The sequence below is a fragment of the Taeniopygia guttata genome, chromosome 4, assembly GCF_048771995.1.
Source record: "Taeniopygia guttata chromosome 4, bTaeGut7.mat, whole genome shotgun sequence".
NCBI classification, from domain to species: domain Eukaryota; kingdom Metazoa; phylum Chordata; class Aves; order Passeriformes; family Estrildidae; genus Taeniopygia; species Taeniopygia guttata.
The window spans coordinates 8,941,744-8,958,577 of record NC_133028.1 but is presented as its reverse complement, the minus strand read 5'-3'; the positions used below and the strand labels follow the sequence as shown (position 1 = coordinate 8,958,577).

The 16,834-nt window shown below is 44.6% G+C and overlaps 1 protein-coding gene across 3 annotated transcripts in view; it reads right to left on the bottom strand.

Moving 5' to 3' along the window:
* FAM193A (family with sequence similarity 193 member A) overlaps positions 1-2,367 on the bottom strand; it is a 76,848-nt gene extending 74,481 nt beyond the window's left edge. For 2 of the 3 annotated variants that reach the window (XM_012573655.5, XM_012573656.5), the window contains exon 1: positions 1,891-2,366. In XM_012573655.5, coding sequence (XP_012429109.5) covers positions 1,891-2,124 — 234 coding nt within the window. In that variant the 5' untranslated portion in view covers positions 2,125-2,366. Of the gene's footprint in view, positions 1-1,890 lie in introns of all 3 variants that reach the window. The other variant, XM_030270591.4, reaches the window with a different exon arrangement.
* Between the last annotated feature and the right edge of the window lie 14,467 nt (positions 2,368-16,834).

Genomic DNA, 16,834 nt, shown 5'->3' with positions numbered 1-16,834 from the left:
CAACACCAACTTTAAGGAAGCATAATGGGGTATAAGCATTTAGCTTCCAAGAAACTGAGCACAGGGATTTACCTATCCTCAAAACCTCATTCTAGTATGCTTACTGTTTGATTGATCAAGGTCTCTGCTGCAGGTGTATTCTAGTTTAACTAACTAATCTGTTTGTTTAACTGATTTAACTCCCCACTTGCCTATCAGTTTTCAGAACCACTTGTATCACACTACAAAGGCAAATGGAAACTCGCATGCACATGTTAGAGAAGTGGCAGAAAAAGACTAATTAAGACAAAGTCGTATGCTGTGCACACTTACAGAAGTACAAATAACATGTAAGCAAATATAATAGACAGATGTATTCTACCAAAAATTTAGTGCTGAAACAAAGTACTTAATTTTCAAGACATGACATACTTTCAGAGAGACTGAAAAATGTTATTTGGAACTACCTAGTCTGAAAGAAATAAGGAATATGAAGTAGATAGCCTAGCAATGATTTTGGCATTTAATATATATTTCAGAAAGATCCCATACAATTTGATGAGAACCAAAGTTATAGACTACACATAACCACAAGCCACAAACATCAAAATATTGGGGGCAGTGAAGCCACATCAATATCCCATTCTGAGCATCACTTCACTGCTGCTTTTATTTCCCTTGGCATGATGATGTTTAACAATATCTAGGAACCTGTGCCTGTAAAGGCTTGTGATCTAAGATATAAAACAAAATAAGATGCATCTTCTTGGTATAGGTTTAGTTAGAACAGTGTTGAGTGATAACTTGCAAAGCTGCAAATAAAAACCTGCACACCTCTTTGCCATTAGGCCAATCATTCTTCTGGATATCTAAGTCACATATAGGCTACTGTCCCAAAAGGAAATTATGCATGAAGTTAAGTGTCAGATTAGGACAGACATACAGAAACAGTTAATCCAAAGTATGGGAGCCAAGTATGAAAGCGCATGAACCCGAGCTTTAAAGAGAGAGGGGGAAAAGTCAACCTACAATCATTAGATTGACTGTTGACCCACCAAAATATATGGGCACAAAACTACATGGAGAATAAAATAAATCCACTTGTTGTACCATGGTATGTCAGACATACTACATCACAAAAGCCAATTCTTTCATTTCCCTTCCACGTGCTCAACAAGTTTATGAGAGCAAGAGGAAACGGAGCAGGTGGTATGACATGCACATGGAAGTCTGAAGATGCTGTCAGCAGGAAATGCTGCTGTAAATATGATACCTGAACACAAGCTCTGTGTTGATAACAAAAAACTTGAGGTAACCTTCACAAAAGAAAGGAAAAGAAATGAATGTCTTTGCTCTTTTGCTACTTGAACCAATAGGACACCTTTATAAGGGCTTAATCCTTGAGTATTTTTTCTTGGAAAAAAAAAAAAGTTAAACAACATAATTTGCTCCTAATAAATTTCAGCATAATATGAAATAATGTAACATATCTGAATGATTCCAAGGCACCAGCGTGCCAGCCACAGTCCGAGCTACAATGAACCTCCTCTGCTTAATAACGAAGTTGGCTACTGCAAAAAGGGCGTAATGGAGGTGTCTTTGCTTTCCCAAGGCCTGCCCGCCTATTTCTTACAGCTCCTCCATTAAGGTGAGACCCCGCGGCTGGGGACGCCGAAGCTGATTTCAGGACAAGCCCCAGGACGACCCGGCCCCGCGCAGCCGGCGCGGCCCTTCCCCCACAAAGGGTGGGGAGCTGGGGACGCTGCCCGGCCCCACCGCCCCCTCCCCGCAGCCCCGGGGCCCGGCCCCGAGACCCCCGCCGGGGCCCGAGCGGGCCGGGGGCACGGGGGGATGCCGCGGGCTGCCAGCGCGGCTGTGCGATGTCACCGCGCCCGCCCCGGCCCCGCTCACCTCGCCGTGTCCCGCCGCGGCCCCGGCGCCGCCCGGGGCTCCGCTGCCGCCGCCCGGAGCTGTCAGCAGGGCGCCCACCGCGCCCGGCGGGGCGGGGGCCGCTGCCGCCGCGCCCCCGGCCTTGCCCAGCCCGCCGGTGCCGCCGCTGGGTCCCGGCCCGCCGGTGCTGCCGAGGCCGCCGCCCCGCTTGTTCTTCCGGCGCTTCGCTCCGCGCTTGGCGTCGGCCGGACTCATGGTGCTGACACCCGGGCACGGGAGGAGGGAGCGCCGGGGAGGAGAAGGAGGTGGGGGGAAGGGGCGCGGGGTCGCGCCAGGCGCCCGGGGCTGGCGAGGCCGGGCGCGGCCGGAGCTTCCCGGGCGGCGCGGGCGGAGCGGGGCTGTCACGGCCGCGGGGACTCGCTCGGCCCCGGCGCCGCTGGGCAGAGTTACCGTCCAATATGGCGGACACAAGGGGAAAGTGATCCCCCTTTACGTTGGGGGGCTCCCCCTCAGCGCTGACGGGAACCGGCCGCGCTCGGCACGCTGGGAGGCGTAGTTCCGCGCTTCGCCGTAACCTACCACCTATACTGGCATTGGACTATAGTTCCCAGCGTGCATCGCGACGCCCGCCTGGGCGCGGCGGATTAGCTCATCCGTCCCCGCGGTGGCTGCTGGGAGTTGTAGTCCCCCGGCCTGCCGTTAGCCGCGCCGGCCAGCATTGCCACCCCGGTCAAGGGACTACAGCGCCGCCCAAGAGCCACGTGACTCCTTAAAGGGGCCGCAGCGCCCGGGGATGAGGCGTGAGGGGCTGTTTTAGGCAAATCTCCGCGTTAGGGGCCGCAGCCCACCTGCCGTGCCGACTTAACACTGCCCTTGAGTGTCGGGCTGTTCTGTCATACTGTCTCTGTGCAACCTTACCTCAGAGCAACACAGGCACCACCGTCCTCAAATCCCACACGAAGCAGGCTGAAAATGGAGGTTACATCCGCACACTGGGGCTGAGGGCACTGCTGTGCCCTGAAGTGCCGGAGCCACTGCCTGAGTCACCATCCCTGCAAGTGCTCCATAAATGTGCAGATGCGGTGCTTCACAATGGTTTAGTAGCTTGCCACATGGCAGAGCTGGGTTAATGGTTGGACTCATTAAAAACCCAAAAGATTCCATGGTTTCGTGTTGTTCCTCACAGTGCACAGTCATGTGCAAGCCCAGGAAAGGTGGAATGCTGTAGCTCTGCACTTTGACACGTCTGAGTGACATGTACAAAAATCAGATGTGAGCACATTAAAACTGGTGATAACTTCATGGGATCATGGAATCCATTAGGTTGGAAAAGGCCCCTGAGATCGAGTCCAACCTATGACCAAACACCACCATGTCAATTAGACCATGGCACTGAGTGCCATGTCCATTCTTTCCTTAAACACCTCCAGAGATGTGACTCCACCATCTCCCTGGGCAGCCCATTCCAATATCTAATCACCCTTTCTGTGAAGAAACTAATCCTGAAGTCCAACCTCAAGCTCCCCTGGTGCAGCTTTAAGGCTGTGTCCTTTTATCCTGTCATTTTCCTAGGAGAAGAGGCCAACCGCCACCTGACTACAGCCTCCTTCCCTGTAGCAGGGTTCAATAAGGTCACCCTGAGCCTCCTTTTCTCCAGGCTGAACATCCCCAGCTCCCTGAGCTGCTCCTCATCAGACCTGTGCTCCAGACCCTCCACCAGCTCCACCGCCCTTCTCTGGATGCAGTGAAATGCTTTAACTTTGGGTGGTGTAATGCAAAACTCATAGGACAGGCTAAAATGTCTTTTGCAGCATTAAAATGGTGAAGGCATTAAGTGGTTGTGATGGTGGGTCAGAGGATAGTTCAGGAGCACCAGCATATTTGCCTTTTATTCACCAATGACCATAAAAGATCATGGGAAAGACAGCCTTAGGAGTTTTGGGAGAGCAGGAAAAAGGCCGGTAGAAGCTGCCATCCACACTGAAGCTGTTCCAGGCTTAGTTTGCCTCAGTACACACAGAGGAGCTTTGCTTTTACGTGCAGACAGCTGTGAAACCAGGAGAACATATTTGTTCATTCTAGTAGATTGAAAGGGTTTTTTGTGCATTTTCATAAATGCATTGAATGCTCAGCACACACAGCCCTGCATAAACAGCAAATAGCAGTGGCAAGAGTAGCTGTGTACACATAAACATACACAGCCTTTTACCACAAACAAATAGATTCCAGACCCCCAAAGTACAAATTTGAAGTTGACTTATCTTCCTAATATATGGCATTATTTTCAGAGCTAATATCTTTCACTTGAAATGATGACACAGTCTTATATAGGGCTGTCTTTATCTTCCTTTCCAAATTATATTTTCACTTGAACCCTCTTCATTTAACTCTGTGGTTCTGAAAGAAAGATTATAGCTCTGTCAGTCTCTCTATCCCCTATGTATTACAGATAAAAAACATTATTATGAGAAACTATTATAGTAAAATCACTCAACCATACAGGAGCTAAAGTAATGCTACTTAGTCTGACATCATAGTATTTAATTCTGATAATCTTATTGAAGAAACAAGTGCTTTCCTTTTATACTTCAGAAAATAAGGGACATCCTGATGATTTTTTAAATCCAGCTTTCAATATTAAAATTCACAGTGCAGGACAGTGAGTTCTTATAAACTGTACAGGCCAGGGTCTTTTTTTAAACCTGCAGGTAAATACTCAGGGAAATGAAGTACTCTTACAGGTTTGCACTGAACTTAGCTACCACTTACAATTAGCTGCTGAACCAATAGGTTGTTTTAGAAATTAACTTGCTACTTCAGTGGTGGATTTGAATGTTTGTATAAACCGGAACAAAAGGCAGAGGAAATTAATTTGACTGCTGTGGAGACCTATGACTACATTTCTTGTCCTTACTTGAATTACATTACTGATAACATTCCATCTCATCCCTAAGAAAATAAACTCAGTCATTTGAACAAACTCATTTACCTCATTGTTAATCTAAAGCATGACATGGCATTTCAGAATCCTTTTGGGGGAAAACTTATTTATACTCTGAGAATTTTTCACATTTTCCAGGAATGACATATATAAAAACTCACTGCATAAACAGTGCAGATCCCTGCAGGGCTTTCCCATGCTCTTCCTTTGAACCAACCCAGTTTCAGCAGCATTGTAATTTTCCCTGTGAGCCATTAAGTCAATAAAATGCTGACTAGAGAGCTCAGGTCACAGTTACCTTTGAGTTCTACCTTCAGGATATCAGGGTGGCTGGAAAAACTCCATATGGTTTTACCATCTCACTGGAATATTTGTACTGGTCTCCTGTTGCACGCAGAATGACGTAAGGAGTCTATACACTGACCTACTGCTATAACCCCAAGTAAAAATTAAGAGACCTGTTGGTCATTATATTTTCTGAAATAATAGTCTCTGTGCCAGAGAGGTTAAAAATTATGATTTCTTTAGTTTCAAGGGGTTCTTAATGATGCATTTAGTTCCCGAATTTGCAGGTGCTACTCGATGACATTGGTAATAGACTGAACTCAAAGGAGCAACTCGCACACAAGGCAACGCCGTGGGAGTTTAAAGCACATCCAGGTTTTTTAGGAATCTTCTGGCCCCTGTTGTACCAGCTGTGGTGCTTCCAGTTAATTTCTGGCAAGTTGAAGTCCCCAGTAAGGATGAGGCAGTTGGGTTGGAGGTGTCCCTTTGTTCCTCAAAGACTTATTTGTCAGCATAATCGTCCTGGCTGTAGGTCTGTAGCTGACTCCCACAGTGACATCCGCATTATTTGTTTGCCACTTGATTGTAATCCAGAGGCTCTCTACTGTACCACCCCAGCTGTGAGCTCCATATATTCTAACCCTTCTGTTCCATACAGTGCCATCCCTCTGCCTCTACTGCCCTGCCTATCTCTCCTGAAGAGCCTAGAAGCATCCAAAATGGCACTCCAGAAACAGGACTCATCCCACCAGACCAGAGCTTCAAGGTCCTTGAATTTTTTCCTTATGCCTTGTTAATTAGTGTAGAAACATTTCAGGTGTGGTACATTGTAGCTAATACCTTGTAAACCAGATGAAGTGTTCCCATTAGTGCTCATTTCCTCAGGTTTTTGGCACACAGTGCCATTGCTCCTCACAGGTGAGCCTGGTTTTATCCCTTTCCCCCTTCCAAGCTACTTTGAAGCTCTGTCAAGGAGCCCCACGAGCTCCTGTGCTACAGCTCTTTCCCCCCTCTCAGACAGGTGCATTGCATCAGCAGTCAGTAGACCAGCAACAAACTCAACATTTTTCCAGTTACACCAATCTTGGAGCCACATATTGACCTGATGGATCTGCCTGACAGTATCATTCCTTGAAACTGGAAGGATCAAGAAAATCAGCACCTGTGCTCCCTTATCCCTCTGCCAACTGTCCCAGGGCCCTGAAGTCTCTTTTGATTGCCCTCAGACTTTTCTTTGATATTTCATTGCTGCCAGCTCAAACAACCAAGAGCAGATAGTAATCAGAGAGCCTTACTAGGCTGCAGAATTTTCCAGGAATGCCCCTTGCCCAAGCCCCTGGGAGACACTAGCATTCTGTGTGAGTTGGGTCCAGGCTGGACAACTTCAGCAGCTGGCACTGACTTGTCTTTGCTGTCCAAAAAAGCTGCCATTTTAATAGAAGTTAATTTTCCTCTACAGGAGAGTGAACATGCAGGTGGGTAGCTATACAGAAGGATATATTTACACATAAGTGTGCAGCATCACAGCATATATGTACACTGACTGCCTTTTAATCTCCTTAGCTGCTGTTCTCACACCCAATTCCAGAGTATCTGAGCTCCTTTCATGTACAATGGATATTGACATCAAGCTCGTGGATGGCCATGGAGTCTAGGCACTCCCTGCTTTTCAAAGAAAGTAAATGTTCTCTGGGTGAGGTTAATGATTTATTTGCTTTGGTTGAGAGAATTTCTGGTTGCTTGGTGGGACTAAACTGAAGAATAATGAAAGCAGCATCATTCTTCTAGCAAGGCTTTCTGTAAAGCAAAAGACTTTTTTCCTTTAGATGGCCAAAATTAGTTTCATCCAATCTCCTCTGGAATTTGCTTCACAGCCAGATGCCTCAGCTGAGAAGACTTTCTCTAATGCTGAAGAGGTTTAGAGCAAATAAAAGGAATCTCACATGCTGCATAGTAACACTTCATTTCAAGAGCCTTATGACCCCTTTGACTTTATGGTTCTTGAGCTTTTTCCTGGACAACCTTCTGGTCCTTGAACTATGGGTTTTTTAAAGCCATAAGCACAGAGGTCTTGCAGAAAGTCAGACTCACTCCAGGGCATCCACCATGAGAACAGTATCCCAGGGGAACCTTGACTTGGTGCTTGCTGTAGCTGGGAAGGTGTGTGATTCCTGGCTTCTTGTTCTCAGTGCCTGTGCTGAAAGACTCATGTGTTGTGCTGAACTTAAAAACAATAAATGCAGAAGCAAAAAACAAGAGAATTTTTTTTTTCTTTCCAAATAACGGTAAAAAACTGAACGAAGGTCAGTTTCTTATAATGGGAATGCTAGAACATACATTTCTATGGAATTGATCTTAATTCAGCAACTTTTTTTCCAAACATTACTTTGATTCTGATTTTCTCCCCATTTAGAGAAGACTTTCAGCCTATTCTGAAGAATGCCTCTTGAAACATAACCTGCATTGTATAAAGAATTACCTAATTCTGACCACTGAAATATGGGTTATGTCATGTAATATTGCTTCTCTGCCAGCTGGCATTTTACATAATGAAATTCATTGCCTTTTCTGCATTAAAAAGCAACACTGCTGTCCCCTTGTTGCCCTTGTGGAACAAAGAAACGTTTTGCACATCAGTACTAAGACAGCAGGTAAGACTGTACTGGTTGCAGCTTTTCCTAACTAGAGCATGAGGTTATCCCTGAGTGAGGGAAAGGCTGTGTCTGCAGGTTACTGGCACACAGCTGGAGGATGTCCTCCTACCAGCAATTCCAGCAGCAGTTCAAAATGAAGCAGAGCAGCTTGGACAATGCGCCCTCAGATGCTTTCAAACCCTTGAAATAAAGTGTACAGGGAATTATGTTTAGTCTTCTCATTTGGGAAGAAAATCCAATTTCCACCTTTCAGAATAGGTGTTAACCTACACACTCAGAGCTTTGATGGTGTGCTGAGGGACTGAAGAGGATATTTTCATAGCGTGATCTTCTCTATTCACAGAGTCCCTGCCCAGGAAGAAAATACAGCAGCAGTTTCCTTGCTCACACTTTCCAGTCCTGCCTGCCCAGCCAGCTCCCTGCCTTCAGGAGCCCGGGCTCTCTGCTCCCTCTGAAGGGATGTTCAATTTCCCTGCCTTTTCCTCTCGCTAACCCTTAAAATGCAGCATTGGCAGCCATTCACTGAGAGGTCTCCCAGCATTTTTGGTTGGTTCTGAGTGTCAGGTTCGAATTATTCTAGGGGTCTTCCTCCTGTTTCCAGCTACTGCTTTATAACAAGGTTTGGGGCTCTTTTGACCCTTTCATTTCACCTTTTAAAAGATGCCAAATCCATCCATCAGTTTTAATCCAGAGTATGACAGCTGAAAGATCAGAACCTGCCTCCTGGCAGCCGTTAGCACCTTACAAGCACATGTCCAATTTCTTTGCGAATTGTACCAAAAGAAACATGTTCTGCTTTTGCACTCTTTTCATCTGGAGCTTTTTAACATTATCAAAATGAACAATGCAAGTTATGAATCTTTCTTACTGTTTATCTTTATATTTTGGCTTTTAAATTTATGATCATGGGGGGAAAAAAAAAGTATCCCATTGCTCTTCTGTCAGCTGCTTCTTCAATAATGTGCTTTTCCCTGTCACTGAATTGTCATTTTAGTAGCAGATCTCTTCATAACATGAAGAGACAGAGCTCATGGATTACCCAAGTTTTCACCCTATGTCTAAGAAACCCAACAGAGAAAAAAGAAAAAAATTCCTGTTTGCCTCTGATCATCTCTGAGCAATCAGGTTCGTGAATTTTAATTGACATTTGTAAAGTAGTTGAACCCAGAGTAGCAGTGAGGGAGTTTATGGGTTCACATCATCTTTCTTAATGTCAGGAGACAGAAAGTCCTAGATAGAACATCTCCACACCAGCAAGACCCTGGAGAATTAACAGCAGTCTCAGTCAGCATCTTTTGGCACACAACAAGGTGGAGAACTGTGCCTTGGGATGCTCTAGGTGCAGCTTTTAAGCCTGGAAACCAAGTTTACCAGACCACCTTCAACATAATTCTTAAAATTTCACTTACTATTGAAGTCAGTTTCTGGATGACAATGTTTTCCAGAAGACAACCTTAAAAATACCAAGTAACAGAGGACATGTGGTCACATGGCACTGTTTGTGATGGCACTGGTTTTCATGGTGCCCTGATCAAACAGAGTAGCAGGAACTCAGGTGAAGCTGATAATCCTGTGTTTCCTGTTCTCTTCTCTTCCCCGGGTCTTCTGCAGTGTGGCAGTCCCCATTTCTGAGCAGAGTCTGAGACAGAAGAGATCCAGCTAAAGCCTCTATCTCCTTTACAGGAATGGAGTCAAACCCATGAGCCTGTCATCTTTGCACCCTAAGCTGTGATCCAGACACTGAGCACCAAACCATGATGCTTCAGCTACATGACACAGTGGAGGACACAGCACCAAAACTAAGCTTTGCTGCTTTTAGCCCTGACACAAGGCTAACCTGGTTCACACAATGCCACACAGCAGGCAGATCCCATGTTTGGAGTGGGGTTTTTGGCTGCAAAAGAACATAAAAGTTTAAGCACTAAAGAAAAACCAAAAGACGCTAGGAAAGTAATTTCTACAAGCTGTTTACAGCTGTAGTGGGCAAAGGAAACCAAACCAATGCTAGCACCATGCCTCAGTGACCCAATTAAGAATTTTTTAATCCACCAATCACTTTCAGTCCCATTTGACAGAGGCAGCAATCCCACAGGTATGCCATTCTATGAGTTTTAGGCAGATATTAGCTTTCACATCCTAGGGCAGTCCCACCAAAGGAAAAACACTTCCAGTCCCTTTTCAGGGAGGCAAGAACTCACTGGCCAATCAGCCCATGTCAGCACAGCATAAAAGATGCTGCCTCTTGCCTGGCCAGGCAGAGAGGAAATGAGAGAGTTGGGAAGGACAGGGAAGGACTGTGAAGACACAGAGTCCAACCCCATGGAAAACTTAATTTCCACTCTTCATAAAGCAGCCTATTTCCATGGAGACTGGGATTTAGAGGTGGCCTTGCAGAGACTTCTCCAGACCTGGGGTGCTGGGGGCTAATTTTGGTTCAAGATCAAAGATACCAAAACCATAATACCATAATAAGAATCTGTACTTCAACTTAAATATTTGATGAGATTATTGCAACTGACTGGGTTTGCCCCTACATTGTTGAATCATTTTCATCTCATCTCCTGAATTCCAAACCTGGTCTTTTAATCCTCAGAAAATGAACAATTAATATAATGATGTGTTCCAAAGAGATGCCAAGCACCAAAAATCTCATAGCAGAAAGTGTAAATATGTCTGGATTTCAGCTGCAGATCCTTTAAGAGTTACCTGTTATTCTAACCAATTCACATCATTTGCACAGTGGGGCTTTTTGCTGGATTGATAAGCAGTTCTCTGTAAACAACCATTTCACGGTATTTATATGAATACAGGGTGCCGTAATTCTCAGCTTCTTTCATCCCAGCAAGAGAAATTATTCAAGGAAATTCCCCAAAGGGCAAGTCACATTTGGATAAAGCTGGCATCACTCCAAGAGTGTGAGATTGCTAAAGAAAGGGAATTTACTTGAGGAAGAATGAGAATATAGCATTATTTACCAGCTAAGAGCTGTTCCTACAGGGAGTGGAACATCATCTGCCTTGGTATCAGAAGAAACTGAGGCCGTTCCACATCTCAGCCCCAGATTTAATAGACACTGACATGTTTGCACAGTATGTGCTTGCAAGAGGCATTTCTGTAACTGCAAGGAAGCAGTTTGTGCATTAGCAAGGCTGGCAGAGGTATTTTCTGTGCCACTTCAGTATCAGAGTTGTCAAGTGCACTATCAAAAGCTTCAGCAGAAATGGGCTTTTTAATGTACACTGTTTCAGGGCACAAACCATTAGCGGAAGGCTACAGTTGCTGGGTTTGGGGGATTTTGCTGGATTATCTATTGATCTATTAATTTATTTCATGTGAACTGACTTGTACATTAAAGAAAAAGGAACATTTAGCACACATATTTGAGCATACCACTATACTATTTTTAATCTCAGAGAGAAACCAGGATTTTTAAAGCATCCACTTTCAGAGAGTGCCTTGTACCATCAACATGTGCCATTTGTTTGTGAAAAGGGTGAAATAAGGAAAGATTGGGTATTGCAAACATTGTACCTGACACAGCCCTGCCAGGTACAGTGAACATCAACAGACAGCATGTAAATGCAGCTGGGGCACAAAAGCAGCACCTCCCCTCCCTCCCTCCCTCCCTCCCTCCTCCCCTCCCTTCTCTTCTGCACAAGTCCTTTTCCCACTTGTTTTAAATCCCTCCAGGATGTTGCCCAAATTATTCAGAGCAACAGTGAGAATCCCTGCAACTTTAAATAATCAGAAATCATTTTTCAAGCATAAATTCTTCCCATCCTGGCTAATTGAGTCAAGGCTGGCTGAGCAATGATAAGTTTTCTCTTCCCCCTTTTAAAATGTCTACGTTATTGTCGATAATTCCTGCCAACTGAAGTCAAGGTATACAGGCTATAGTTGGGTTTGGTTATGATAACTTTATTTACATTTATTTCTACATTTCTATATTCATCTACATTTCAGCTTCCACAGGCCAAATAACAGCTCACTGTCTTCAGCTAATGAAGCACTTTCAGTCATCTCATTCCAAATTAAAAACATGGCATTGCTGTTGTGCCAGATAAGACATGGGTGGGTGTCTTTTCCTAATTCTTTTATTTCTTGGTGACTAAATTAGAAACAGACTGAACAAAGAGGTATTTCATTACATGTCTGCAAATAAATGATATATAAAACCACTACATCATATGCTTAAGTAAAATAACTTGCTGCTGTGAGAAATACTCTCTGCTAAAGATTTACTTGACTATCCTGCACTTCTCAAAGAAGGGTTACCTCTCTACATTTCAAGCTATTTTATTTTCTTCAAAGTGCAAAAGAAAAAAAAAAGTGGAAAAATATTTTAATTTAAGAGTTTGTGGTAGTCAAAAGCATTGTAGATGAAAATAATGGGTAATAACTCAAATCCAGAAGGGGCAGCAGATTCAGCCTGAATTAATTCTAAAGCTTTGACAAAGAGAGCAATTCATTTTTGGCAGCTTGAAAGCTTAGAAAGCTGGTAGGGAAAGGGCTGCCAGAAATGTGTTTCTTGGAAGGAGACTTTCTCCTGAGGATGCCCTTTAGAAATTGATCTAACCTGAGTTACCCACAGGTACTGCTCGTGCTCTGGTTTAGGAAGCACAGGGATGGTGAAATTTCCTTTTTGCCCAATGCCCTCCATGATTCCCACCCTCTATTTAACCTCCTTGGGTTCAGTTTCCCAAGTTCTAAATGGAAATAAAACTCATGGTGCAAATCTTCTTTCTGAGCCTATCTGGCATGATACCTTACTGCATGAACCATATAAATCCCATCCATAAAGTAGATTGATCTGTAAAAAATCTGCCATAGTTGAACTAAACCCTTGTTTTCTCTTAAAAAACAAAACACTAACATCATATAAAAAGTCAGTGTAATTACAATGGCATAGAAAAAATCACTGACTATTTTTTAAGTTCTGCATAAAATTGGAAAATGCTTCCCCTGGTACTGTGAAACTGCAAGAAGTCTCATCTGCTTGGCCTAGTCAGCATGGGTGAGTTTTTACAGTGTTTTCTTCCTGTTATCCTTGTCAATGAAGGAAGCACAGCTGCTGTGAAAGATGTACCCCAAAAAAAGGCCAGGAAACTCAACCTCACAGAGCTGCGAGTCAAGAAGAGCTGGGACTTGGGCAGGAGAGCAGGTGAGTGTCCCACGAGTGTCACAGGAAGAGAGACAGTGGCTGCAGGCACGACAGGAAGACATGGATTTTTGGATGTTTCTGGGACTTCAGCTGTGGTGAGGGTCTCCTGAAAATCCTCCAGCAAGCTTCTTTGGCAGCCAAGAAGGGAAGGGGTGAGGGTGTGTCAGCAGAAACCAGGAGAAGATGGTACAGAAAATGCAGTTCAAACAGAAGAACAAAAGACAGAGGGGTCTAGGAAAAATGTCGAGGTTTTGAGTCACCCTTTCTTTCACTGTATCGTGCCCCTGTGCAAGATCAGCTCACGAGCAAAGCACCTGTGCAGGTCTGTGCACTACAGTTAAGTTGTGGCAATCTGAAAATGCCCCACTGTGAGACATGTGAGCTCATCCATGCTCCCTCAGCACAAGTGATGAAACCTCTTCCTTAGAAAAAAAGAGTATTGTCTTAAAAATTGTTGCTTAGGGTACATACAAATGACTGTAACCTCCTGCTCTTTCTCAGCAAGTCCAGGCAATACTAAACACCCATTTTCTCTTTTTTCTCCCCATTTATGATCACTGTAAGGGAAGGAAGTCCTGGCTTTGTCAAAGCAGTGGGAAGGTTCTGCATGGCTGCATATGTCTTCAAGCTCAGGCCTTCAGCTGAAAAATCTATAAATTTGTAAATAAAAAGGTTGATTTCCCCTTTTTCCCCCCCTATTTTCATATAATAGAGTTCTGTTTTCCCCAATTACAATGCTAATTAATGATTTTCACTTGGTTCCCACTGTGACAAGCAATCCCTTCCCAAAGCCTGAAGCCCTGTTGGTGCCTCCATCATCTTGAGATGCAGGTGAGCTCCTTTTCCCAGACTCTCAGCAGCTGCAAAGACAGATGTTTGTGGGTTTTTTGTTTGCTTCACTCTTTGTAAAGATTTTATTTTCTCAGCCTGAGGCAGCCTTCAAGAGTTAAGACAGTAAATTAACTCCTCTGCTTTATGTTTTGTAGCCATCCTGCCTGGCTGCCAAATTGCTCTGCATGGCCACATCTTTCCTCTGGGCCTGATGGAGATGCAGAGGGGTGCCCCCCCACACACAGCCCTGGTACATCAGCTGGTGACAGATTCTCCTGGTTTTGTCTCCAAGAAATTGTGCCCAGAGTCCTGAGTCCTGTTTGCCTCCATCCATGGTGAAAATTGTGCACTGGGTCTCGTGTGGCCACTGGCACCAGAAAGCATTGATTGCCTCCCTCTTTGGGCAGCTGAGTGTTGAAGGCTGCATGATGTGAGCTCCCAAGGTAGGCAGTGAAAGCAGTGAGCAGGGAAAAGCCTGATTTCCACTCCAAGTGCAGCCTCTCCACCTTTTACCCAGATGACTTTTCTGTCTTATCAAGACCAAGCATGAAGGTAAATGTCTTTTCAGTGTCAGGAGTGTTCTCAATATGTCTCACCTTTAGTAAAAACATCCTTCTGCCTGCATGCTGAAGAGCTCATTATTCTTACAGCACCCCCATATCACCTTGAGGAATAAAGGCGTGCACAAATATCACAGCTAGCTGACAAGTTGAAGACAATTAGTGCTTGCTCCTTATGACCCTTGGTCACACACTCTCTGCTGCCCTTCTGCCTTTTTTCCTGCTTCAGTCTCACCAGATCCCCAATACTGTGTTTTGCAGTGTAAAAATTACGAAGAGCAGCTCAGTTCATGATAAACACAGAACACACGTAGCTTTCATGTCACTGCAAACTGCAGCTCTCCCTCAGCACAGGGCATCTGCCCCAGCACTCCATGCTTTGCACAGGATACTCTTGCCAAATTTCCTAGTAATGAGATAAAACAAGCAGGATCCCCTTTGTTTGTAGCAGGACAAATGCTGACCTATGCTACAGGTGCCTTCCCAGGCCTTTACTTTGTTTTATTTATGGCAATGTGTTGGAAGGGATCTCTGGGGTGGCCAAAACATCACAAGAGACTTTGCAGCTGACTCTAGCAGCCTGCAGAGCTATTCCATGTGCACAGGGTGGGGGTGTGTGACAATACTGGGCTGTTGGGATAAAATATGATTGAAAGAAGATAGAAACAACAGCCTGACTTCATTCTACAGCTCTGTAAGTGTCTGTGTCACTCACCTATTTTTTTTTTCTACAAGAAATGCCACTGGTTTTCTGCTTTGTCTTTTTTGAATACACCCTTTCCATGTATGCATGCATTTTGTCTATTAAGAGCCACAGATTTGCAGGCAGTGAGGCCATTCCTTTCCACAGTGACATCAGCCAGTGGAGGATGTGATTTATTTTAGCACGATGCAACTCCTTGTAATCAGAGTAATGTTGCTGCAGTGGCCAGAGGCTCCCTCCACAATACAGAACATTTTGACGCAGTGCAAAGACTCCTCCTTGCGATAACAAAAGAGACATTTGGAGATGTGCTCGCCAGACCTGCACCACTGATCTTCACAGAGGTCCTGAAGCAGCATCCCAGGCCTGGGTGCACAGTTTGGAGCCGTGCACCGACCTGCTCTGACCCCGCTGCCCCTCCGTGCCCAGGGCTGTGGAGTCACGGCTGACAACAGCCAGCAGAGCCCTCCTCAGTCTGCCTCCACCTGGGTACTGCTGCTCCAGAAACAACAGATTGAGAGCTCTTTGGAGAAGGGAAATGCCTTTTCAATTTCCCTGCAAAGCATCCCACTCTCCTCTGGACACTGCACAAAGCTGCTCTGCCGTTTCCAAGGTGATGCCTGGAGGTGAAGCCTGTTATGTATTCTCTTGCAGGTAACAGCAGCTGTAGCTGAGAGATGCCCTTGGATGGGCCATTGTTTGAAAGGAGGAAAAAGACAGAAAGATCTATTAGTAACCAATTTTTAAAGACTGGTAAGAAAAAAAAAGAAAATAAGGACATTTATTTTATGTTTTCTAATGCAGTTCAAGTTCTTGCACCTAGGAATGAGCATTGTATCTATGTTGTAAACAAGAAAATCAATCATTTGATCCTGGTTTAGTTTTGTCGTGTAAGATAATGGATACAAATGTTTTTTATGCCTAGTATTAAGTCTTGAGTTGCCTGAGGAGGACTGACTTCATAAATCAAAATGTAGATGTTCCTTCATGAGGTCTGCTTAGAGAATGGGCTGGCTGTGGGTACAGCACTTCATCCCTTACTGCCTTGGGACCTCCTGAAACCTTGGGGAACACTTTGTAAACTTTAAAATATCCTTCTGGAATTTCCTCTCAGAATTTTGCCACAATCCAAAAATTACATTATTTTAAGCCTGATTTACATTCCCTGCAGTCTTTCTACTGATCTCCTTCAGCTCAAAATTTCACAATACCCTGTGGTTTTGCAAGCAGTAGTTGAATAGACACATTTCAGTCGGTATGCTAAGAAAACAAAAAGCTGACTCCAGAAGATGCTTGTTTCCTTTCTCATTTTCTTTCTAGTAGCTCCATGTGGGAACCATAAGTGTATACCACACACTTGGGTAAAATGGGCATTTCTTCAAAATGTGAAAGTCTGTTCCTGCAGGATAGTGTTGATGCCCAGCAAGGCCAGACCAACATCTCATCCAGGCTGCTGTCTGCCACTGAGAAATCAATGCTAGACATTTGAAAGGATAATTGATAAAGCCAATGCAACAGCTTGGGAAAAAAACAGAGACCACTGCTTCTTCCAGCAGGATCCATCTTTATTACACACAATCCAGTATTTATGTTTCTACTATGGGAAAGTTTAAAGGAAGTCTTGGGAGCCCACAGAGGGAAAGACAAAACAGCCACAGCCACACCACCAAGCACTGTTAGAGCAGATGTTTCTGCCCTTGGTGGCCATTCACTCAAACATGCTGCCTCCCAGTGTTCTGCAAGGCAAAGGAAAAACATTCACACATGGTGTTTGTGGCTGCAGCCATCTCTCTGCCATGCACCTTTCCCAAGAGAACAGAGAGTCCTTAT